This window comes from Mandrillus leucophaeus, unplaced genomic scaffold, assembly GCF_000951045.1.
Source record: "Mandrillus leucophaeus isolate KB7577 unplaced genomic scaffold, Mleu.le_1.0 Scaffold126, whole genome shotgun sequence".
NCBI lineage: Eukaryota > Metazoa > Chordata > Mammalia > Primates > Cercopithecidae > Mandrillus > Mandrillus leucophaeus.
In genome coordinates, this window is record NW_012100987.1 from 997741 (window position 1) to 1022718 (window position 24978).

General features: G+C 36.7%; 1 protein-coding gene across 3 annotated transcripts in view; it reads left to right on the forward strand.

Moving 5' to 3' along the window:
• TBC1D4 (TBC1 domain family, member 4) overlaps positions 1 to 24978 on the forward strand; it is a 90488-nt gene that overhangs the window by 34260 nt on the left and 31250 nt on the right. Inside the window, exons 8-12 of one of the 3 annotated variants that reach the window (XM_011972012.1) lie at positions 2751 to 2870; positions 11927 to 12001; positions 13322 to 13548; positions 15345 to 15509; positions 20011 to 20034. In XM_011972012.1, the coding sequence (XP_011827402.1) occupies positions 2751 to 2870; positions 11927 to 12001; positions 13322 to 13548; positions 15345 to 15509; positions 20011 to 20034 (611 nt within the window). Of the gene's footprint in view, positions 1 to 2750; positions 2871 to 11926; positions 12002 to 13321; positions 13549 to 15344; positions 15510 to 20010; positions 20035 to 23436; positions 23569 to 24978 lie in introns of those variants that run through there. The other 2 variants (XM_011972013.1, XM_011972014.1) reach the window with 2 other exon arrangements.

Consider the following 24978-nt stretch of genomic DNA (forward strand, 5'->3'; position numbering starts at 1 on the left):
CCCATCTCTACTAAAAATACAAAAAAATTAGCCAGTGTGGTGGTGGGCACCTGTAATCCTAGCTACTCAGGAGGCTGAGGCGGGAGAATCACGTGAACCTGGGAGGCAGAGGTTGCAGTGAGCTGAGATCACACCACTGTACTCCCCAGATGACAGTGAGACTCTGTCTCAAAAAAAAAAGAAAGGGAGGGAACGAGGGAGGGAGGGAGGAAGGGTGGGAGGAAGGTTGAGCATAAAGTTATGTAGTGGTGTACCCAAACTTACTCTATGCAGGCACTGGAATTAGGTGCTAGTTTTGAGGTCGTGCTTGGGGGTTGGTGGGGGAAACAAGGCTGGGATGATAGGCAGAATGAGATGAGGAAGGGCCTTAAGTTACTGGCAGGCCTGACTTTGTCGTGGAAGGATTTGAAGTAAGGGAGTGAGAAGATCAGATTTGCACCACAAAGAGAAAATTCTGCTGTTCTTCTGATGGTAGATTTATTTGTTGGGGAGGTTGCTGGGTGAGGGGGTTAGGACTAAGTCATATTCTCCAGTTGGGAGAATGTTTTAATAAAATATGTGATAAGTGATTTAATTATTGCAGAAATCTTTATCGAGTACAGACTGTGTACTAGGAAACAGTGATGAATAGTGGTGACCCTGTCCTGCCATCTTAACTGTTTAGGAGGAGAAAACAACATGAAACCAAATACATTAAACTATGATGTGATTGGTATAATGATGTATGCACAAGTTAGAGGTAGCATTGGTACATAAATAGCTTGAATAATTCTGTCTTGAAGCATTTATTTAACTCAGGAGAGAGACCAAGCTAGAGCCCTGGAGAAGTGAGGAAGGAACTGAGTGAAGAGCTATTTAGGCGGCATAATCTTTAGGACGTAGTGACTGACTGGAAGAATCTGTAAAGGAAGGGAGAGGGAGTTGCTGTGAACAACATCATGGTTTCCCATGTGGGGAAATTTGATGAAACGGAGCCTGGAAATACAGAAAGCAGACGAGAGTGGGGCAGTGGATGAAAATAAAAAATAAGAGTTCAATGTGGAAATGTGTTTGAGATTCAATTAGAAAAATGGATTTGGTGCCCATAGAGGAATTTGAGGTGGTAAGTATGGAGGTTGATACATTTGGTGCCTATTGAGGAATTTGAGTATAAATATGGAAGACATGAGCTTTGATGTGGACCTGAAGTTAAAGGAGGATGTACACGAGATGTGCATTTTTTTGTGATGGATAAATCACAAAGAAATGATCGTATAGGAGGAGATTTTAACATGTTAATGTTTTCTTGCTCGTAGCTAAGTTTCTGCCTCCATCATGCTCTCCTTTCCTTCATTTCCTTCCATTTATTCAACTGGTATTTACTGAGCAGTTACTGTGTGTCAGATATTTGCTAAGTGCCCATATAGTTTTTCTATTTTGTCACATTTGTTTATCTGGAAGCCTTAGAATAATGAGTGATCCCAGTGCTTTATACACCCTGAACCCTGTCCAGCCCACATCTATACCCATTGTTTTTTCTCCTTTCTTTTCTTGGTGGGGCCTTTCTTGCATCTGTAACTTCTTAACTGATTTGATGGAGCTGGTGCTAGTGTGGGCCCTTATTGCCTCCTACATAGACTGTGCTGAAGCCTCGAGTTCAGTTTGATCTTTCAGTCTGATTTTCCTGTCTTTTAGGTGTGTTTTTGAACACTCCTTTTAGATAACTGTCCCTAAAACATTACATTCACAGGGATTTCCCTCGGCTTATAAATTTGGATTACTAGTTCTTCCTATTTATCTGGCACTTAAGAACATTCAAGGCTTTTGTTTTCCAGCCTAACTTTCTTATGTTACCTTTTACTGTTCCCTTCTATTAGGCGGGTGCAGACGTAATTGCAGTTTTTGCCATTAAAAGTAATGGCAAGTAATATTTTAACTAAATACATGCACTGACTTTCTCTCCCTTAAGCAATCCACCTTTTAGGATTTTGCCAACAACTATCCCCAGTTCTGGGGAAGTCTTCATCCCTTTCTTCCTGCCTGTCTGAATCCTCTGTATTCTGTTCTTCGTGTTTAGACCCACAGCCAATCTTCCTGCTTTCGTATTTGATACTTACATGTGCTTTGTGTTGCTGTTCCCTCCCCAAGCAAATCATAAGGTTTCTCGCTTGAAAGGTTTTCGCTGCTAAGGACCATGTAGCTGCTTACTTCAATGGATAAAATACATAGAGAACCTAATATAGTGGACACATCGTAGATTCTCACACAGTTTGGTTCTATAGTTGTGATCTCAGAGATAAATGACCCACTCACAAATGAAAATGAAATTATAACAGAGGCATTACCAGAATCCAGTTCTGTTTGGAAAATGCTTTGTTCTTTGGAACTTGTGTTCTGTGTTTTCCTTGGTAATTTGGATATAAAATATCTCTCTTGGAAGGGATAGTTATAGATGTTAATCAGAGTAGCAGCAGTAAAAATTGACATCTCAAGTATGATTTTTGCGAAATGCAGCAGGAATGTATTCATGGAAAGGAAAGGCATGAAGGAAATATTTTACATCTGTCTTTTTATTACATACAATATGAAAAATTAAACCCCTTTCCTTGTAATCATTGTGTTCACAGTGTGGGACTTAAATTATTACTTAATAATAGAGCTACTGAAGAATTCTTGTGATTTTTTAATAGCTTAGTCTTAAGCCTATAATTAAAGTCTCATTTAACCTTGAGTATTTCCAAACTAAAATGTATCTGTTTTTCTTTTTTTAGACTATTTCAAATAGTACAATCCCAGAAAATGCAACAAGCAGTGGAAGGTTCAAACTTGACATTCTGAAAAATAAAGCTAAGAGATCCTTAACTAGCTCCCTGGAAAATATCTTCTCAAGGGTAAGATTGCGCTGATGGTCTTTTAAGTATGCACATCTGTGTTTTCTAACAGTTTAGCTTCAGTCCCAACAGGTTCACGGATTTCCTTAAAAAAAAAAAAAAAGCCTAAGATAACTTTTAAAAATTAGTTAACAAAGTGTTCTTTTTTTGTTTGTTTGTTTTGCTTTGTTTTTTTGAAATGGAGTTTCACTCTTGTCACCCAAGTTGGAGTGCAGTGGTGAGATCTCAGCTCACTGCAACCTCTGCCTCCTGGGTTCAAGCAATTCTCCTGCCTCAGCCTCTCGAGTAGCAGAGATTTCCTGCCTCAGCCTCTCAAGTAGCAGAGATTATAGGTACACACCACCATGCCTGGCTAATTTTTGTACTTTTAGTAGAGACAGGTTTTCACCATGTTGGTCATGCTGTTCTCAAACTCCTGACCTCAAGTGATCCACCTGCCTTGGCCTCCCAAAGTGCTAGCATTAAGGTGTGAGAGCCACCGTGCCCAGCTCAAAATGATCTTCCTTTTTTTTTTCCTTTTCTTTGACACAGTCTTGCTCTGTCACCAGCCTGGAGTGCAGTGGCACGATCTTGGCTCACTGCAACCTCCACCTCCCGGGTTCAAGTGATTCTCTTGCCTCTGCCTCCTGAGTAGCTGGACTACAGGTGCACACCACCACGCCCGGCTAATTTTTATATTTTTAGTAGAGATGGAGTTTCACCATGTTGACCAGGATGGTCTTGATCTCTTGACCTTGTGATCTGCCCATCTCGGCCTCCCAAAGTATTGGGATTACAGGCATGAGCCACCATGCCCGGCCCAAAATGATCTTTCAAAATAAGTTTCCTTCTCAGATCGAGATTTATTCTGGGGACTTTATGTGAATTTGATCAATAGAGATTTAGTAGTAGAAATATATATGTATAGAAAAGGGGAAATAGAATATTGATGCTCAATACTGTAAGAACTTTAAATATCATTTCCCATAGGAAGTTATAAAGAAATTATTTTTTTGCCCATTGTATTAGTTCATTCTTGCATTGCTGTAAAGAAATACCTGAAACTGGGCAATTTGTAAAGAAAAGAGGTTTCATTGGCTCACAGTTCTGCCAGTTAGAGTTCTTCCAGAGAGGCCTCAGGAAGCTTCCAATCATGGTGGAAGGCAAAGGGGGAGCAAGACATCTCACATGGTGGGAGCATTAAGAAGAGAGAGAGAATGAGGAGATGCTGCACACTTTTAAACAACCAGATTTCATGAGAACTCACTATCATGAGAACAGCACCAAGGCGATGGTGCGAAACCATTCCTAAGAAATCCATCCCCCGTGATCCAGTCACTTCCCACCAGGCCCCACCTCCAACACTGGAAATTACAATCTGACATGAGATTTGGGCAGGGACACAGATCCAAACCATATCACTCATTCTTAGAAACTTAGAGGCTAAGTGCTGAAAAAAGTATAAATTAATGGAAATTTATATATTCCATTTAGTAAGGGTATATATTCCATTTTAAAATAAGTACAAGGGTTCCCCTTCAACTTTATTTTCCTCTTCCTGAACAATTCTTCCTTAGAGCTATTAGGTGAGGTCAACCTACGTGGGTGTTTTGGGCTGTGGCATGGGGGACCCATGGTGGCTCAGAGCAGGGAGACTGTCCCTATGGGGTGTGGAATGTGGGGGTGGCTCGATGCAGGGTGTGGAAGCCTCTTGCAGTGACGAGGGAATCCGCAGAGAAGGGGAACCTGGTTTGGGAGGTCGCAGGAGGCAGCATACTGGCAGAAGGAAGGCCCAGTGCGGGTGTCAGAGTCACAGTGGAGGGGAGCGGGCATTCACAGGGATGAGTGCCTGAGCAGGCTGAGGTTGTGCATGTGTTGGGATGGCAGCCCCAGCATGGAGTGGCACAGCCTGAGTGGGATGAGGACAGTGTCTGTGCAGTGGTCACTGTGGAGATGGGTTATATACACACAGGGACTGGTGAGGTAAGTAAATGTCTTAAGGAGAGTGGAATCCAGGGAGAAAGAAATTACTAATATGAAAAGGGTAGAAATTAGAATGAACCCTGCATTGGATTCAACTTGGAGGTATCACACTGAAGAACTTACTCACGTAACCAAATACCACCTGTTCCCTCCTGGCCAACACGGTAAAACCCCGTCTCTACTAAAAGTACAAAAAAATGAGCCAGGCATGGTGTTGCGTGCCTGTAATCCCAGCTATTCAGGAGGCTGAGGCACGAGAATCACTTGAACTGAGGAGGCAGGGGTTGCAGTGAGCTGAGATCATGCCACTGCAATCCAGCCTGGGAGACAGAGTGAGACCCTTTCTAAAACAAACAAACAAACAAAAAAACCCACCTGTTCCCCCAGTAACCTATGGAAATAAAAAAATTACAAAAATAAAACTTGGAGTTATCAATATAAAATGATGATATTTATATACATTAAGTATAAACATACAATCATATAGAAATATATATGCAATCATAAAAGTATGTAACTATAAACATAAGTATATATGTATACATTCTACTAGACAGAACCAAGATTCTGAGAAACATGGCTAATTTCAGGACTGTAGAAAAAGTACAAGATGAACCCAGAACATCTTGGTGTTCTAGATAGCAGGAAAATGTTCGAAGAAAGATGGTGATGTGTCATGAGGACATAAAAACCTTGAAAGGGCTCCCACTGAGAAAATACGAGCATTGACATAAATGATAGCCACAGATAATCTAACTTATTGCATAAAATGGGAAACTGTTTTCTGATACAAAAAATAAATGAATATATTGAAAGTTTGATCATAAAGAAGATATTTGCTGTATGTAATTAATATTTATTAATTACTAATGGGAAAATAACTTTACAATGGAGAAGGCTGGCAAACACCACCAAGTGATCAAATTGAACATCATCAGCAGTGGGACAATTTGCAGCCCTGTGCCACCTGATGTAAAGAAACAGCACTGCTTCTGTGGTATTCCTGACAAATAGGCAGTGCCTGAATCTAATCATGGGGAAATGTCAACAAACCCACATTGAGGTGGAGTCTACAAAATAACAAGCCTGTTATCTTCAAGAAAGTCAAGAACAGGTTAAGAATATCTCCAGACTGAAGGACCCTAAAGAAACACAAAAACTAAGTGGAATGGGAGATTGTGAATCAAATCCTTTTGCCCTGAAAGCCATTATTGGGACAACCAGTGCAATTGGAGTGAAGTCTGAAGATTCAGCAGTATTATACTGCATCAATGTCAGTATCCTGGTTTTGAAAGTTGTATTTTAGTTATATTGGAGAATTCCTTGTTTATAGAAAATACACAGTAAAGTATTTCAGGGTGATGGAGCTTTATATTGGCAACTTATGTGAAAATGGTTGTGGGAAAAAACATTTTTGTACTATACTTATAACTTGCCTCCGCATTTGAGATTGCTTCAAAATGAAAAAAGAGAAAGTGATCGTTTTAAACCTGCTTATCACACATACCTCACAAAGCCCACCCAGGGTGCTTTTTTAAATTTATTTTTTCTGCTTGCTGTTTTCATGTGTTAATAAATAGCTCAGGTTATTAATGGATCAGAAACACTGCCATTGTAGGATCATCAATAAGGGCTCTTTTCTGTACCCAGCACACTGCCTGTGAAAACCAAGACTGGTTGGGTGGTAGGTGTTTTAACTCCTACGAACAAAGTTTCAAAATGTACCTTGATGACGTTTTTAAGTCTCTTGGCCTTTATGTTAATATACAAATAAAATTTCACCTTCAGTGTATAAGTGTCTTCCTTAGTGATCTCTCAGTGCCTTTAAAGAGGCAAATTAGTGATATAAATTCTTAGACTTTGAGAGGAACTTTGAATTAACCATTGAACTCTATTTGCAAATGCATATTGTTTTTAAAAACATTATTTCCACCTGTTTAACCTTAATAGCATTGTAAGAATATGTTTAAATAGTTGGATACATTTTGATTCTTTCCATGTTTGTGCAATAGAGCATTAGGACACAGTAACTTCTGATATGCCGCGTTCCTTGTTTTGTTTCTTCGTTATGGCTCAAAATACTTTTCTAGTTATTTCTCTTAATGATAGAGATACTTTTAACTTTAACAGAAGCCCTGCAGCAAGCATGATCGATTGTGAATGCCATTATTTTATTAGTGGAAAACGGAATCTCAGAAAAGAACATCTAGGAGATTTGTCAGAAGTATGCCAACACAAATTTCATAAAATATTTATGCCTTTTTCCTTCAAAATTTATAAATTAGTAAAATCCTGGTCCTTACTCCAGACCTACTTAATCAGAAACTCTGGGGGTGGGGTCCAGCAATTTGGGGTTCACCAAGCCCTCCAGGTGATGCTGATGCAATTACACTTAAGGTAAGTGTAATTCTTAAAGCACCAGCATCAGAAACAGCATCAGCTACCTGAATTGAGCACAGTGTTTAGTGAAAATTTTAGCAGAGAAGACCATTTAAGTAGGTGTCAGGGTACCTGAATGTAATACCTGGCCCTAGCCAATTTTATATTTATGATCTTGGATGAATTATTTGCCTTTTCTAAGCCATAGTTTTCCCATTTGTGAAATGGATATATTAATATCCGCTTGCCTCATGTAATTGTGAGGATTAAATGTTAGTATGTTAGGGAAATATCACATCATAGATATGAGGTAGTATATTCAGTGGTAAGCTCAAAAGCTCTGTCATTTACAAAATGGCAAAGGGTATTTAGGGTGGTACTTTCTTTATCTCCATTTAGTACCTTGGCATCCTGCATAATACTTGCAGTGCCAACTTTGAAGTCTTTTTCGCATGTCTTCAATTGCTGTAATGACATTTTCGCAAGGGCACAGCCAATCTGTTTTGATCAAGGTGGATATCGTAGCTTTTGTTTCCCAGAGTGATGCCAAATGACATTAATGTTGCGATGTAACAAGGTCTTGCTTGTACCATGTGCAACAGAATGCACTTTTTGGGCAGGTTGGCAGCTCCCCATGTTGTATTAAAGGTTACATAGCAAAAGGGCAAAAGGGGTTTTGTGTACTTCCAAAACTTGTCTTTTTTTTTTTTTTTCCTGCTGAGTTGTATAGTAGAAAATTCACACTCCAATTTTGGAGTTTAGCTCATAATTGCTGCCATTTTTAAATGTCAAAATATTTTATTTAGCTAACTATAGTTGTTTATGAAATAGGATCCATTTTTTAAATGCCAAGAAGCTCAGCTCATTAACCACTAAAAAGCGGGTCCAAGGGAAAGGCCCTACCACGTGAATTAGCGAATCATAATGTCGTACAACAGAAAAAGCTGTCTGTTCAGAGGTGAAAATCAGAATCATGTGATGGCTATCTGTTGCTTTTTTTTTTTCCAGTTGTTTTCCAAAACAGAAATATTTACTAATATAAATTTTATTTTATTTTTTTGAGATAGGGTCTTGCTCTGTCACTCAGGCTGGAGTGCAGTGGTGTGATCATAGCTCACTGCAGCCTCAAACTCCTGGGCTCAAACAGTCTTCCCGCCTCAGCCTCCCAAGTAGCTAGGACCACGGGCACATACCACCAAGCCTGGCTAATTTTATTTTTGTTTTTTTATAGAGACCGGGTCTTACTTACCATGTTGCCCAGGCTGGTCTCGAACTCCTGGTGTCAAGCAGTCCTGCCACCTCAGCTTCCTAAAGTGCTAGGATTACAGGCATGAGCCACCATGCCAAGCCAATATTTACTAATATAAAGTGCAAGTTATTTTGAAAATAGTACCCATTTTCTACTTTCTTCAGAATAATGTCCATTGTCTTTACTTGTTGAAATGTGTGAAGTGGTAGAGTATAGTTTTAAAGTAACTTTGTTTTCCTTTGTGCACAAAAAAAGCATATGTGGGTAAAACACCACTATGAGTAAAATAGGTGATTTCAGGTGTTTTTCTAATAATAGGAATGGTTTGATACCATCTGACTACTTTGTCTGTTATGACCAAATAACCTGTCTGAGATAACCAGGCAGGTGGGTGTGTAAGTAGCGCTAAAAATAACAGAAAGCAATCTTGTCTTTACTATATTTTCCTCTTGGCTACACACACTAATCCAATAATTTATTAGCCACAAATACAGTTTTTATTATTGGAAGAATGCCAATTATAACATAGAACTGAAGAACTGAAAAGAATTTGATGATGTTCTAGGACATTTACAAAATTCCATGTAACCTCTGTAGGCTAATTAGCTTTATCTGTAATTCTCTTTTTCACAGAGCCTTAGATTAGGGATGTAGTAGTAACAGCTCAGGAGCTTCACTTGAAAATTGTGCTTCCTGTGTCAAAATTGCTGCCCTTTCTTTTAACTAGCTGTGTAAACTTGGGCAATGTGATCTGTCAGAACTTCAGTCTCTGTATCTGTGAAGACGGGCTAAATAACCATACTGACCTCACAATTGGTATGAGGATTAAGTGAGCTAATGCACTGTAAAATGCTTAACGTAGTATAGGGCACATGATAAGCATTCAACAATATTAGGTGCAGCTATTAATTTTATTATTGTTTTACTTATTATATAGTAAGCCATTGGAGATAAAGGTGTAATATATCAGATAAGAATAAATATTGCTTTACGAAACAAGGTCAGCTGTCATAAGTAAAACATAGTCATCTGAAAAGAAGAAAGAACTGTTAAACTTTCTGATAGTAGATGTAAAAAGAAAAATTCAAGAGAAGGCTAGGAAACTAGAGTTGAAAAAAACCTTTCAGAAAATGGAGCAAAATTCAAAGAAAAGGAAAATAGGAGAACAAGGTAAAAAATTAAAGGATCTGTCCAGAACCTAAACAGTAGGAGTTCCAGTAAGAAAAGATGCGTGCAAGGAATTCTTTAAAGAAATAATTTTAAAAATTTATCAGAGCTAAAGAGCATGAGTTTCCAGATTTAGTGAACTCAGAAAGTGCCCAACAGAGTGACTGCATAAAAGTCATGTTAAGGCATGTTGTTGTGAAATTTCACAGTGCCAAAGGGCAAACTTAGATTCTGTTCCAAAGAGAAGCAGCAGGTCAGACACACAGGCTCTAGAGTCACAATGGCTTTAGACTTCTGAACCAAAGGACATTTGAGCAGTGCTAAGATATTTGGAAGCAAAATTTCTAACCACTACAATATACAATATCCAGCCAAACTATTAGTGAAATGCAAGCATAGACTAATGACACTTATGGGCATGTACATTTTAAAAAAAATTTAATTCCCACTCTCCCTTTCTCAGAAAGCACCTGGAGAATGCGCCTTTCCAAAATGAGGAAGTAAACTAAAAAAGGAGAAGACATGGGACCAAGGAAGCAGAAATTCCAACAAAGGAGGGGGTCAAAGGAAATTTCTAGGTTGATAGTGAAGGAAAATCCTAGGAAACTTTGTAGAGCAAGCCTACATTGTAACACGTCCAGTCCAGATTGGGGCAGAAACACAGAGGTCTCCATAATGGTTGCTTTAAAAAAAAAAAAAAAAAGGAGGGGGAGGGGGAGGGGAAGGGAGAGAGAGAGGGAGATTAATGGTTTATGTGGTGATGTTTGGACCATATTGTGAACTGTTGGAGAGTTTTGTAATATATTTGTGATTGCTCAAGTAGCCACTAACTCCATGAAAAACAATATACAAGATATGAGGTGTAATCAAACATAATCGTCATAAAATATGTAGCTCAGCTGCAAACAATATTAACAGTCATAATAATCTAAGCACAAAGTACTGATTTAACCAAAATTCATGATGTAACTATATTGAAGGAAGAAGGGAAGAAAGGTGTGTTTGTGTGTGTGTGTGTGTGTGTGGTGGAACTGGGTATATAATGAAGTAAGAATATTAAAGTTTCATCTTCCAGAATTAGGAAGTCAATAGATAGTTTCTAAAATGGAAAGCATAAGGAACAGTAGGATAAGCTTGAATACCAGAAATATCAATATAAATAATGTCAAGGTTTGCTTCTGGGGAGTGGGATTCAGAGTGAGAGAGAGGGGGTAGATGACCACCACTTTTCATTAGAAACTTGATAGCACAGTTTCACTTTGGAAACTTTGTGCTGATATTACTTTCCTTAAAAATTAAAATGAAATTCAACCCCCTCTTACCCCCAAGTAAACCTAAGAATGTTTGCAGACAGAGTTGAAGCCTGGAAAGTGCTATGCAAATGTTATGCATTGTTAAAAAATTTCGCAGGGTCACTGTCACATGGATCTAACCGGTGTTTCCACTCATTCTTTTTTAGAACTTCGCCACATGCTCTAGAGTTGTGTGGAACTCCTCAGTCTGTGTTTTGTCTTTTGAGACCTTGTAGATGATGAGGTTCCCAACCTGACTTGTATCCTCTTTCCTTCTACAGTTGGCCTCAGTCCCTTCCTGTTTAAAGTGAGGGGGAACAGACAAAATGATCTCTTAGGTTCTTAGGTCTCTTAGATCTTAAGTGATCTCTTAGATCTGTTTCTGAGATCATTTGTAAAATCCACATCAAAGGACTATGTGAAAAAAAATCGATAACCAATTCACTAATATTGAAGCAGACTGATATCTAGTCTTCCAAAATTAAATGATTTATTGAAATAGTTTGGCATTATGGAATAATGAATGAAGCAAAACCTTTAAATTTTAGAATGTGGTTTTCTTTTCCATGTGTTTTTTAACTGATGTTTATTATAATCCTATAATGTGAATTATGATGTTTTGATCTAGGTTGTATGTATTAAGTCATTTTCTAGATAGCTTTTTTTCATTTGTTTTGCTGTATCTTCCACATTTGAATCTGAGACAGAGTTAATGGGGCCGTTACTGAACTTATGGGTGAATAATGTGTAATCTTGTAACCAAACTAACTTCAAAAAGTTTGGCCTGAGTATCTAGTTATCTAATGGCTGATTTAGAAATAATGGAAATAGATCAGGAATGGTTCTTACCGTGGTATAATGACTATTCATATAGCCAACACATTTAAGTGAACCACAAAAGGATCAATTTAATGCTAACATTAAGAGGCCAACTGGAACTACCTTTTATAGTTTTGAAGTAAAATGTTACATCACATGAAGCGCTTAATTTTATTCTTTTCACTCAGGGAGCTAACAGAATGAGAGGTCGGCTTGGAAGTGTGGACAGTTTTGAGCGGTCCAACAGTCTTGCCTCAGAGAAGGTATCTAACTAGAGCTTATTTACACTAATTACAGCTTAACAAAGTCAGCACCGATATGGTAATATGCATGCTCCAGTATTTTATTATGAATGCTTTATAGCTTTTTAAAAAATAAATATTTGAGACTTTATTATTTTAAATAAGAAGATTCTAGGCATTAGCATGTAGTTCCTTACAGGCTAATTGTGCTGTGTTAGGCTTTTTATTGTTTAGAGATAGTGTGCTTTGGACAACAGTATTTGAGCAACTATTGATCCAACACCTTATAAAAAATGAGCCATAGATTACTAATTATATACTTGTACAGTGATTTTATTTGTTCCCTTCCTGTGTTACTTTTCCCCCCTCATTTTTAAAAATCATTTTAACTGCAACATCAGGAGCTTCTTTATCTCATAGACAACTCTCAGTAGGTTGGGTTTCCTGTTTCCTGCATAGTGCAGTATGTCACCTGAGGCACATGCAGCCTATTTTTTAAAATGGAAATATATTAAAATATTTCTATTAAACTTTCTGTTGATGGAAGTAGGGACTTAGTCCAGCTATGAGTCTATTATCACTAACCCATGTTTATCAAGCTGAAGATTTCTACAGTGGTGCCTGTTCTGGAAAGTTTTAACAGCATACCTGTCTAAATTGAAAGATTTATGATTTCTACCCATGCAATATGAGATGCATTCCAGCATAGCTCGGTTTTCATTCATTTCCTGTTTTTCCTGTGTTTTTAAAGAAATTTACCTCAGGGAACATGTAATTGAATAGAAACGTCCACAGTGAGGGAAGACACTTAACAGATTTTATTTTCCGGAAGGCTTTGCCATGAGACTTGGACACTTAGGCATTGTAATACTGTTTTGGCAGTACAGGAAGCATGCAATTGATATGTCACGGAAGCCAGGAGATACGGAAACACAGACTCCACCCTCTTTGGTCATGATCTTTTTTCATCTCTCTGGCAACAGTGAGAGAAGTACAGTAGCTATAGCATTTCGTGGCCAAGTGTCAGGGGAGAGAATACCTTTCACTTTTTGTCATCCCTCTCACTTTCTGGCCTGTCTTTACGGATGCTGTCTTACAGCTGCTTATCCGAAGATAAGTGGGTTGTGGTGATACTGATTACAGCTGCTTATCAGAAGATAATGGCTTGTAGTGATACTGATTAGCCTATGGCATAAATTCAGTAAAAGGGGGAGAAAAAAAGCAGTTTTGTCATGACTCAGGAGGAAGGTGAGGCACACTGTCACTTTTGAGCTCTGTGTTTTGGCAGGTCTGCCATGACCCACTTGGGAAATAAAGGGCTCCCTTCTGCCTGTGTTTCAGGACTACTCACCAGGGGACTCTCCACCAGGGACACCGCCAGCGTCCCCACTGTCCTCAGCTTGGCAAACGTTTCCCGAAGAGGATTCTGACTCCCCGCAGTTTCGAAGACGGGCACACACGTTCAGCCACCCACCTTCAAGCACAAAAAGAAAGCTGAATTTGCAGGATGGGAGGGCTCAGGGTGTGCGTTCCCCTCTGCTGAGGCAGAGCTCCAGCGAGCAGTGCAGGTGAGTCTGACCCTGTCTCCAGGATGGGACCTAGATTCTCATGGCACACAGTTTGGATTACTCTGGAGTCAAGGTGGATGGCGAATTTATGCTGTCGCCAACTTTCAGTTTTGAGAACCACCATAAAAACAATTTAAGTCACCTCATTTACTAGGGGAAACAGGCAAGGTTAAGGCATACCCAGAAAGAAGAGTTATTTCGTTTGGGTGGAAACTCTTTTTTTTTTTCCTTTCAGAAAAATGGAAAAAACGAGTTAACCATGCAATTGTTTTGTCTGAAAACCTGCTGATAACATGTTACTCAGTGTCTTGATGATGATTCTAGAGAAACAAAGTCAGCAGATTTGAAAATAGCATAGCAGTAGGACTTCCTGTTAGCTTACAATAAAATACCAGGGTTTTAAAAGTCACCTGAGTTACTTTCATACATGAGATAATATTTGGCTATATTTTGTTACATAATAAATTAAAGCTAAATATGAAAATTGTTATAAATTTTATCTAGAATAAGGTGATATCTATAAAGAAGAATACATATACCATAATTGACAGGCAGTGTCCACTTAGAAAAGATCTTACACAGTATTTAAAACATAATTTAACAAAAAGTTGTTTGATATTTGGTGAGAAACAGTAAAGAGGATAAATTTGGAATGATTTTCTTCTTCCTGTGTAACACAGATCAAATTTATATCTTAGAACTCGTTTTGTTTCTCTTATTTACCTATGAATTTGATACAGAAAATAGGGTTAAGTAAAGATGCTGGTTGGAGAGGAAAAGAAAAAACACAACTCAATGTAAAAGGAGAAGGCTAATTTTTATATCATGTGTTACAAAATTTGCCAGCATTTCTTTTAAGGACACGGTTTTATTTTCATTGTTGTTTTCTGAATGATTCGAAATTTAAAAATGAGATATTTTATGATAGAAAAATAAAGTTAACAGAATTCATTATTCTCAGATTTTTTTCTGTGTATGTCAAGGATATTAAATAGTCATATGTATATCAAGATATTTAAATGATCACTTCATTTATATTTACTCAAGGCAATAGAACGCTTTTTTTTTCCAGGAAAAATTACTTTCAAGAATTAAAGACATCTATCATTTTAGACTATAAATATCTCAATCCTTCCCTCTGTTTTCCACATTTTATAATGTATAAGTTCAAACAATTTCTATCACTATAAAAAGATGCTCTCTGTGTCATTGTGAAAGCTTGCTATGCAAAGAATCTTCTAGATTTTGGGCTTTCAATTAAACCATAGTGGCACAATTCCACTGTCTTCAGGAAAGAACACGGACATTAATGTTTGTTAAGCCAAAGGTATTATGATAACTTCCAACAACCAAACATGTTGTTCTTAAATATTTAGAAGGGTTTATATCTTTAAAATAGTCAAAGTCTTTGAACTAGTGATAATCAGTCTTTCCTTCTGGAACTTGTTTCCTGTAATTATTTGTGCTTTCCTACTTTTTTCCCCTTGAAGTGTCTTTTGCATGTGAAAACAAATACTTTTTGTCCTCAAGTTGTTAAGAATTTTTTAGAGACAAACACAGATGCTTAGAAATACTGTATAGATAAGGAATTCAAATTGTGAAAGAATGAAATTAGGTCATAGTTATCTAAATAGAGAACTGCATGCTTCTTTTTTTTTTCATGTAAGATCCAGCCCTGAGCCTTGAAAGGAAAGATTAAATTAATAGCAAGAACCTGTTTATATGCTTTTTCATAGTGAATGAAGATATTGCCAAAATATAAATTAAGACAAATTTGCTGTATTTTCTGTACTCAGCACTCTTTCGTCAGTTCGACGCATGTACAAGGAGAGTAATTCTTCCTCCAGTCTTCCAAGTCTTCACACTTCCTTCTCTGCCCCTTCCTTCACTGCCCCCTCTTTCCTGAAAAGCTTTTACCAGAATTCAGGTAGACTGTCCCCACAGTATGAAAATGAAATCAGGTGAGATCAGTGTCCTCTGTTTGCAAAGCAAAATTTTCTGCAGTGATATACTGATACGTTACTAAAAAGTGGTTGATTAATTTTGGAGTGACATTTATGCATCCCTGTGTTGTGCTTGTTCTAATCGGTTTCTAATAATATATTGGTTTCAATTACAATTAATTCTATTAAGAAAACTTTTTCAACCAGTAGCTTCAAAGCTTTTTGATGACGTTATTATCTTTTTGAATTATGTTTTTTGTATTGTTTGTGTGTTTCTTTTTCTCAGATTCCAGAGTCTAAGCTTTATATTGTTAGCACAACTGATGCTAACATATACTAAGTTAACCTTCCCTGATCGTGCCTTTTTTTTTCTTGGCCTTTCTAGACATATTTAATGGAATCCAAAAGCCACTGATTGAAACAACTGTACTAAACTGATAGATACAATAATATCTTTATTTTTAAGTATATAAAATATTTCCTAGGCATTTCTTTGATTTTTCAATGACAGACTTTTCTGGATCTCAATATAAATCACACAATGGTTACAAGATCATGTTGATAGCAACTCTCAGATAGCATGAGAGATCTGTAAGGGACCTCCTGAATCTTGTGAACATTCTATTTTGTTTTGTTTTTATCTCCAGTATGGAAAAGGCATAGCCTGTTAAATCTTACTGCTTGTTCTTTTAGTAACACAAAATTAGATGTAGTGATTTTTGGAGAATTACTTTTTTTAAAAAAAATTAAAATTATACATACAATAATATTGATCACTCAAATTCTTAGTGGGGTGCTGCAACCTCTAGAAAGTAATGGACTTAGTTGGGAACCTTTCTAAATTTGTTGGTGATGTAGATGTTTGTGAGATTCGTTCCTATTTTTGTGTATAGCTTGACTTATTCACTTTTATCACTGTATAGTATTCCATTTCATACATTATAGTTTATCCACTCTTTGCCGATGGATATTTGGGTTGTTTCTTGTTGTTTGATGATTGGCAATTCTTGTAGTCAGAAGACGAATACATGTTATCCACTAGCCTGTGTGCCATTAACATCTTCTTGGATATTCTTTTGGCCTATTTCTCTTAGACATAGTACATGCTAAAAGTTAACATATAACTAGGTAGCACTCACTCACTAGTTAAGTTAGACTAATCCTTGAATTATTCCTGAGGATCTTTTGTCCATGTGTGCCTTTTTTTTTTCCACTTTAAGAAAGATAACTAATACTGGATTAATATAATTTTGATCCTGAACTTTCCTCTGAATTAGTACAAAGTCATGTTCAAACATTGAATTTGATTTATAGTGAAGAAAGTATGTGAAGAATTTAAAGTGCTTTTGGGCACAACCTTATGGAAGAAATTTCAAAGGAAATAGCCACAAAACTAATATAAGGTGTATAGAATATGAAACGAGTTTAGAGAACCAAGAATATACATAAAGATATCAGTTTGCATTATCTCTATAATACTGCCTACTAATAAGAATACAACACTTTCAACCAAACCTATTTGCATTTTCTTATTCTGTTGGTTAAACTGAGCATGTGGAGAATCCCAGTTTCCTTCCTGAGAGAACCATGCCTGAAAGTGACAATTAGCAGTACCCATTAAGAAGATCAAAGGTTAGCTGTAACTAGGATGTAAAGCACAGAAGCGGTGGCTTCTGTTTATAAAGATTATTCATATTGTTTAATGTAAGATTATTCATTTGCTTTCAGGAGTTCCTGCTTAGCTGTATGTATAATTTTTGCAAATAGCTTCCCAAAGCCCTCTATACCTCATTCTAATAGAAGGATATTGAAGTCAGAGGGCAAATATACATTAGTTTTGGGTTGAAAATTTCACCTTTTTGTAGCTGTGTTGTTTTAAGTGCTGTATTGAAATAAATGGCAAACTTTTAAATTTCTAAGATCATTAAAAATCATTGTTTTCTGTATGTTTTAATGTTTTCTTGGCTATGTGCAGTTCTAAAAATCAGAGAGTACTTTTGTACCATTTTCTACATTTTGTGAGTTTGATAGCATTAAATCAATAGGCCAAAATTATACTTAAAAAAATTGTTTTCCCAGAAAAGGACACCAATTAAAAGCACACAGCTCAGTAGATTATCGCAGAGTGAACACCTCTATTTCTTCTTCACCCCGGTCAATAAATGGAATGCTAGCAGCATGTGTACAGCTCCTCCCATGTCCCCCATCTAATCACCATCCCCATGCTGACCTCAGACATCCTAGATTAGTGGTGCTTGCTTTTGAACTTTACATAAATAGAATGATACAGCCTATATTCTTTTATCTCGCATCTTTCACTGACATTCGTTTGTGAGATTTATTCCTGTTTTAATGAGCATTTTACTTCATTCATTTTATTGCTATATAGTATTCCATTTAATATATCTGAATTTTTCCATTCTCTTGTGAATAGACATATGGGTTGTTTCTAGGTTTTTGGCTTCAAAAAGAGTCCTGTCTTCACTATTATTATACATGTCTTTAATGTACCTACATATGCATTATTATTATTATTATTATTATTATTTGATATGGAGTCTTGCTCAGTCGCCCAGGCTGGAGTGCAATAGTGCAATTTCGGCTCACTGCAAGCTCCGCCTTCCGGGTTCACGCCATTCTCCTGCCTCAGCCTCCTGAGTAGCTGGGACTACAGGCGCCCGCCACCACGCCCGGCTAATTTTTTTGTATTTTTAGTAGAGACGGGGTTTCACCATGTTAGGCAGGATGGTCTCCATCTCTTGCCCTCATGATCCACCCGCCTGGGCCTCCCAAAGTGCTGGGATTACAGGCGTGAGCCAGCGCGTCCAACCCTACATATGCATTATTGATGAATATCTACACAGTAGTAAAATTGTTGGACAAAATGTACTCTTAATAGGTTTATCTCAACCAGTAAGTCACTTCAACATAAATGTACAAGTTAGAAGCTTGGAGAGTTTTAAATTTGTATTTTGAAATAATTTCAAATTTATACTAACGTTGCAGAAATATTGCAGAGGATTCCTGTTTAACCATTTATCCAGGTTAATCAAGTTTTTATATTTTGCTACATTTGTTTTATGATTTTTGGTCCATTGACATATATATACATACATATATATGCACATCTATATTTCCTCATTCTAAGCCGTTTGTGAATAAGTTGCATGCATCGTGTTCCTTTATTCTTAGTACTTTAGGGTGTATTTCCTAAGAAAAAGGGTATTCAATTCTAGAGCATGGTTTCTGAAACCTTGTGGTTCCTGAACTCTACATTCTCATTATCACTTGGTTTAGAGAGACTATCATGTACACATAATTACCATGATATCTGAAACTATTCAGAATAGTGAGGGGAGAAGGTTGTAGTATGATCAGTTACAATTTTCTTGTCACTTGAGTACTTAATATCTTATTAGTTGCATAAAATGGATCTCTAAATATGCATTGTCAAGTAGAGAATATGGTAGGGTAGGAGATAGGCTAACAATACTATTACTTTTTTTTTTTTTTTTTTTTTTGAGACAGAGTCTCGCTCTGTCGCCAGGCTGGAGTGCAGTGGTGCGATCTTGGCTCACTGGAAGCTCCGCCTCCCGGGTTCACGCCATTCTCCTGCCTTAGCCTCCGGAGTAACTGGGACTACAGGCACGCGCCACCATGCCTGGCTACGTTTTTTTTTTTTTAAATTTTTAGTAGAGACGGGGTTTCACCATGTTAGCCGGCATGGTCTCGATCTGACCTCGTGATCCGCCCGCCTCGGCCTCCCAAAGGGCTGGGATTACAGGCGTGAGCCACCGCGCCCGGCCTACTATTACTTTTTTAAAAGCACGTTAATTTGAAATTTTAAATTCAGTTTAGGCATCCTTTTCCAGGACCACTATCCTGAATTATTGAAAACATGTTAGGTTACTGTTTTTAAGCAGGCTGAGAAAAAGGAGCCAAGATCTTTTTAATAGTTGGTTAGTCGATTTACTTGCACATAACTGAAATAATAGAGGAGAGGGAATGTGTGTATTTTTTGTTTTACCTCACTTTGAATTAATTTTTCAAAATTTAATGTTATTTCATTGTTTAGTAAACTTTAATTTATATGATATGGTATATTTTTATAACATCTGTTTATTAAATATTATCACAGGCATATTTGTTACTTTTTACAATTGCTTCTCAGGTTTTAAGGCTGTGCTTAAATATTTATTAATGTTGAAATTTATTGCTCAGAAGTAAATGACAGTCAAAAAAAAGTAAATGATAGATATTACTTCTATTTACTTATAAACCTTTTCAATGAGAAAATAAAATCTTTGATGATGAAGTACTTTGTGGTATAGTTTTTGTTCTTTGTTTCTCTTGTATTCAGTGAAAAAAATAGTATAATTATTCATTGTAGTTCATTATTGAAGTAACCTTACCATGACTTATTGATGACTTATGGGAATGTCTTTTATTCTGAATCCTGATTTAGACATATTTCTCTTTGTGTGTGCTAATTCCATTCCTTGTTTTCCTGTTGTGCCAGACAAGACACTGCTTCAGAATCAAGGTGATTAGAGGTCTAAATATTTTTATTAAAAAAAATTCACAGATTCTTCCAACTGCACATCATCATTAGTTTCAAAAGCAGTTTTGTTTGTCTCCTGAATGCATGCCATCTTTCTGAGTGCTCTGAGGTCTACACAGTAGGGAAAATGTGACCCTTGCTGTAATCAGACCGTGAATTACCATGTAAAATGTTGATTGCAAACAAAAATCCTGTTTCTACTCTATTCCATGCTGAAATTTCTTTAGAGCTGTGCTGTGGCCTTCAACCAAAGCCTAATTTTAATTTTAAATTAATAGAAGTGAATTTGCTAGTTAGGGTGTACATATATGCCTAAGTGGAGTTTATTCCAAATGCCAAGAAGATGCAGAAATGAGCATCCTAAAGGAAACATACTCACAAAATTGAATCTGCCTTTCAACTGAAGAAGACTGTTCATCTATTTCTGTTCACCTAAATTCCTGTCACCTTGGTCGCTTTGAGACACTGCTAAAGCCGTTCAGATCTCCCATTTGTCTGGACACAGGAAACACCTAGTTCCTTATTATGGAAGTGTGACCGCATCTGTGTTGACATCTCTTGACTCACAGGCTTTTTCTGTGGTAAACATCCAGAATCACTGTTAACCACCACTACAAATAACTGTCCTCTGCTTTATTCCCGTCTCTGTATGTTACTCTTATCATGAGCCCAGTGAAAAAGATACATGCCCATCTTCCTATTTGGGGCCACTGTTTAGATTTCTTTGTAGCTAGAGTAAAAATGTTAAGTGTTGCGCTAGAATGAGATGTTCAAGGAGAAAAAACCCTCAGAAAATTATTTTGGCAACAATGATGAGATTAAAAAGTGACTTCTTTGAGACTTGTAATTGGCAAATCTCAGTCGTGGTTAGGTGTAAGACCATTTAAATAATACTTCTTACCTATTCTTAAAAGCCTAATGGAAATGTTAGTTCTGCCTTTTATCATTTTAGGTTTTGCTACAGGTATGGAATTAAGTCCGTTTATTACTTGAGAGATAATCTAGCCTACGATTTCCTTATTTTACGTGTGGTTAGCTTGAACTCCAAAGAGCTTTTATATTTTGCGTGATTTTTTTTCAGCTTGGGTCATAAGGATATAAATAAACATATGAGATACCCAGATATGTTTTAAATTCCAATATACTGAACTTATTTTCTTAAAATCTGCAGTGTGTCGAGTTTAGGCAATAAAACTCTTTTTTTTTTTCTCCTTCTTTTATCTACACGTTGTTCCACTGACTATCTCTTTTGACTCATAGTTCAAATACTATGTATTGATTTCCACTAGAATAGTTTAATCTCAATTTTATTTAATTAGTAAATATTTTCCATAGGATAACAGATGTGTATGCAGTTGAAAGCCAGAACCTATATAAACTGTTAGTGCACCTGATACAATTATGAGTTAAATTGTACTGTGGATCCTGTAGAAAAAATATGGTTTCATTTCTATGTTGTTTTACGTAGCATTTCTTAAGGCTTACAAAGAGGAAGGTTTTTCAGCTTTCGGTTGAATAGTTGCTGTCACACTAATCAAGTTTTGATATCTATCTTATGTTGTGATTCATGGTGATTTAGTTATAGATTTAGCCAGTGTTTAGTCATTTATTTGGACTTTAGAGATAGAGTCTTGCTGTGTCATTCAGACTGAAGTGCAGATACTGGGAGTTTCAGCTGGGTGCCAGAGAGTTGGGGGATAGGAGGCAGGTTGCTGCTCAGCAGAATACCACCTTTGTGAGACTGGTCCTGACAGAAGAGTTTATCTTTGTGCAAAGTGTATGTACGTTGCCCTGGCAGGAAGTAAAATACGACTACATCCTTCTTAAAGTTGAGTCTCTGTGAGTGGTCATTAGAGCACCTCCATTCTGCACAATAGTCAATGAATTCTTTTAAAGCAGGCAAGTAGGCGTTACAATTCTGTGTTAAAATAAGAAGTATGATGTTAATTTAAGAGTTGATCTGGTGAAGGCTATAACTGCTTGTTCAAGGATATGTTAAAAGGCTATCTTGAAGCTTTGACAAGTTCATATTATAGCATTTGATGGATGCTATATACAAAGGACTTAGAAATAGCCTTCCTACCCTATATTGGGGAATATATGTAATATGGGATATTTTCTCTCCATATAAAGGCTTAATTTGTGTTCACAAATTGTGGTTCTTAATTAATTGGTGAGTGGTAAGAGGGAGTATATATACAATATACCAGTCAAAAATGGGTGGGAGTTCTCCAAGTTTTATTTCCTTCCTAGATACTCATTTTTAACTTTGTGAATTTCTGATAGAGGTAATGCTGGCACAGAATACTTTTCCTGAATATGTGTCTTGGGAAGCAGTTTCATAATACACATGTTTAGATTCCAAAATACAAAAGAAGAAGGAAAAAGATTCTATGGAAACATAAGGGAATGGTTATAATTTGCTTCATGATTTTAAACATGTAAAGATGATTAAAATACCAGTGTCTGTATATTCAACTGTATTAAGGTGTTTTTTTTATTTGGTCCTTCTATTTACAGTTAAAAGTATATACATTTTGGAATGTAATTATTTCAAAGCAAAGAAAAGGAAGTGAGACATTTACATAAGTGAGCACCTGATAGTACTCTGAAGTTATTTCTCTGTTGGTATAAAATTAATCCATTAAAAAATGGACAGAGAAGTACCCAACACAGAGGCTTAGTGCTAATTGGAGACTTAATTTTTCACCAGAAATGCAGAGGATCCTGGGGATCCCAACAGCTTTGTTTTTGTGGTCCTATAGAGCTTTGTTCAGAACTAATGCAGAGTATTTACGCTGGCAGGATAAGCTGCAGTGCCTAATGTCTGGATTCTGGACCACCTAGGTTTGCATCCCGGCTCCTTCACTTTATTATCTGTGTGACTGTGGGCAAGTTACTTAGCCTCTTTCTACTTTAGTATTGTCACTAAAAATGGAAGTAGTAATGACACCTACCTTGTAAGGTTGCTGTAAGGATGAAATTAATTCCTATTTGTAAAATGTTTAGAATAATCGATACCTGGCATGAAGTGTATGCTGAGAGTCTTAGCTTTATTATTATTACAGTAAACACTGCATGTTGTTTTGTTTTTATTTTTACTCGAAAAGTAGACATTATGCTTTCTTATCTAAGTTTAATTAAAGGAAAAGTCAATGTGATAACTAATATTGTAATAAAAAACAAACAAACCAAAAGAAATAAACTCCCCCCACCCCCATCCCAGTGTAGTTTCCAAGTTGGGTTATAGGAATTTTGATGCAGTGTTTCATTTGGTTTTGATTCTTGCAATTGCCACCTTAAGAATGTCAAATTGCTGACTAAATGTAAATCAAACAGGAAACTGTTATAAGTTGCATAATTGCACTGACTGCTTAAATGTTTATTGGGAACTTGACTTCTGAATACAGATCTTCTCTTATTAAAAGCAGAGCTGCTTTTGCCATATCTCAGCAACCAACTGCATTTTCAAGATGTCGATTTTTAGTACAAGATAAAGGGTCAATGGTTTGTTCTGTAAGTTCTTCTTTTCAGTATATTATTATCTTTTATTTTTACTGCTAATTTTTTGGCTTATTACTAGTCATTAAATTCCAGACACGGGAGAAAAATATGTCATTGGGCAGTTTATTCATATTATAGGATTAAAAATTTTAGGTTTATGAAATTTCTGAATATGTATCAGTGGGCTAATGTGAATACTGTATGCACCTCTTTTATAACATGCTGCCCCCCCAAACTTTGTATTTTATAGGCAATCATGAAACTGATATGGGTACAGCTCAATTTTATTTTTAGTACCTTCTAAACACTTGATATGTCATTAGCAGTGAATTGGAAGGTGATTCTTACAAGCTGTATTAATTCCAGCATTAAAATATAAACATTTCAGAATCCTTGGATTTGGTCAACTCTGGTTTGTTAGAGCACTAAAAAAGTCAAGATAAATTAATATTTGTTGATCTTTTGCCCTGTTGGAGCATTGAAATAGTGCTTTTAAATAAGTATTTCATTTAGCTTTCAAAGCTTAAATTATAAATTAGATACCTTTATATAGGAAAGGAATAACACTTACTAGAAAAAATATGCTTTTTGTTGTTTATTAACAGCATTGCCATGGTCAATACCTACCAGTGCCATCAACAGTTCAGAACACACTTTAGAAAAACAAAGCTATTAGGACTTGACTCCCAATAAAGGGTTTTAAGAAGGTAGAACTTTTATTTATTCCTGACATGTTAGCCTAGCCAATATTTTTGTCTGTTTCACTTAACCTTCAGAGTTAATATGTTATTTAGTTTTATAAAATATTAATTTATTCAGTAGATATTTTTGAGTGCTTATTATTTGCGCATTACTACACTAGAAGCTAGAAATATACCTATGAACTGGGCATTTAGCAAATAACTGCCAGCAAGATCGTGTTACAAAAATGAAGATAATGAGTACTTCAACAGTATTTATTGGGTTGTCACTATTATATATAGAACATTCGAATCATATTTTTAAAAGGGAAATACTTGCATTAATGTTTTCCAAAGTGCAAGTAAAAGAAAAAAAAACATATATATATATATATTCAATATTTCAGGAATTTTTTTTTGTTTTGTTTTGTTTTGGTTTGTGAGACAGAGTCTTGCCCTGTTGCTCAGGCAGGAGTGCAGTGATGTGATCTCGGCTCACTGCAACCTCTGCCTCCTGGGTTCAAGCAGTTCTCCCACCTCAGTCTCCTGAGTAGCTGGGATTACAGGCGTGCACCACCACACCTGGCTAATTTTTGTATTTTCAGTAGAGACAGGATTTTGCCATGTTGGCCAGGCTGGTCTCGAACTCCTGACCTCAAGTGATCCACCTGCGTCGGCCTCCCAAAGTGCTAGAATTATAGGTGTGAGCTACTGTGCCCAGCCTCAGGGAGTTTTTAAAAAA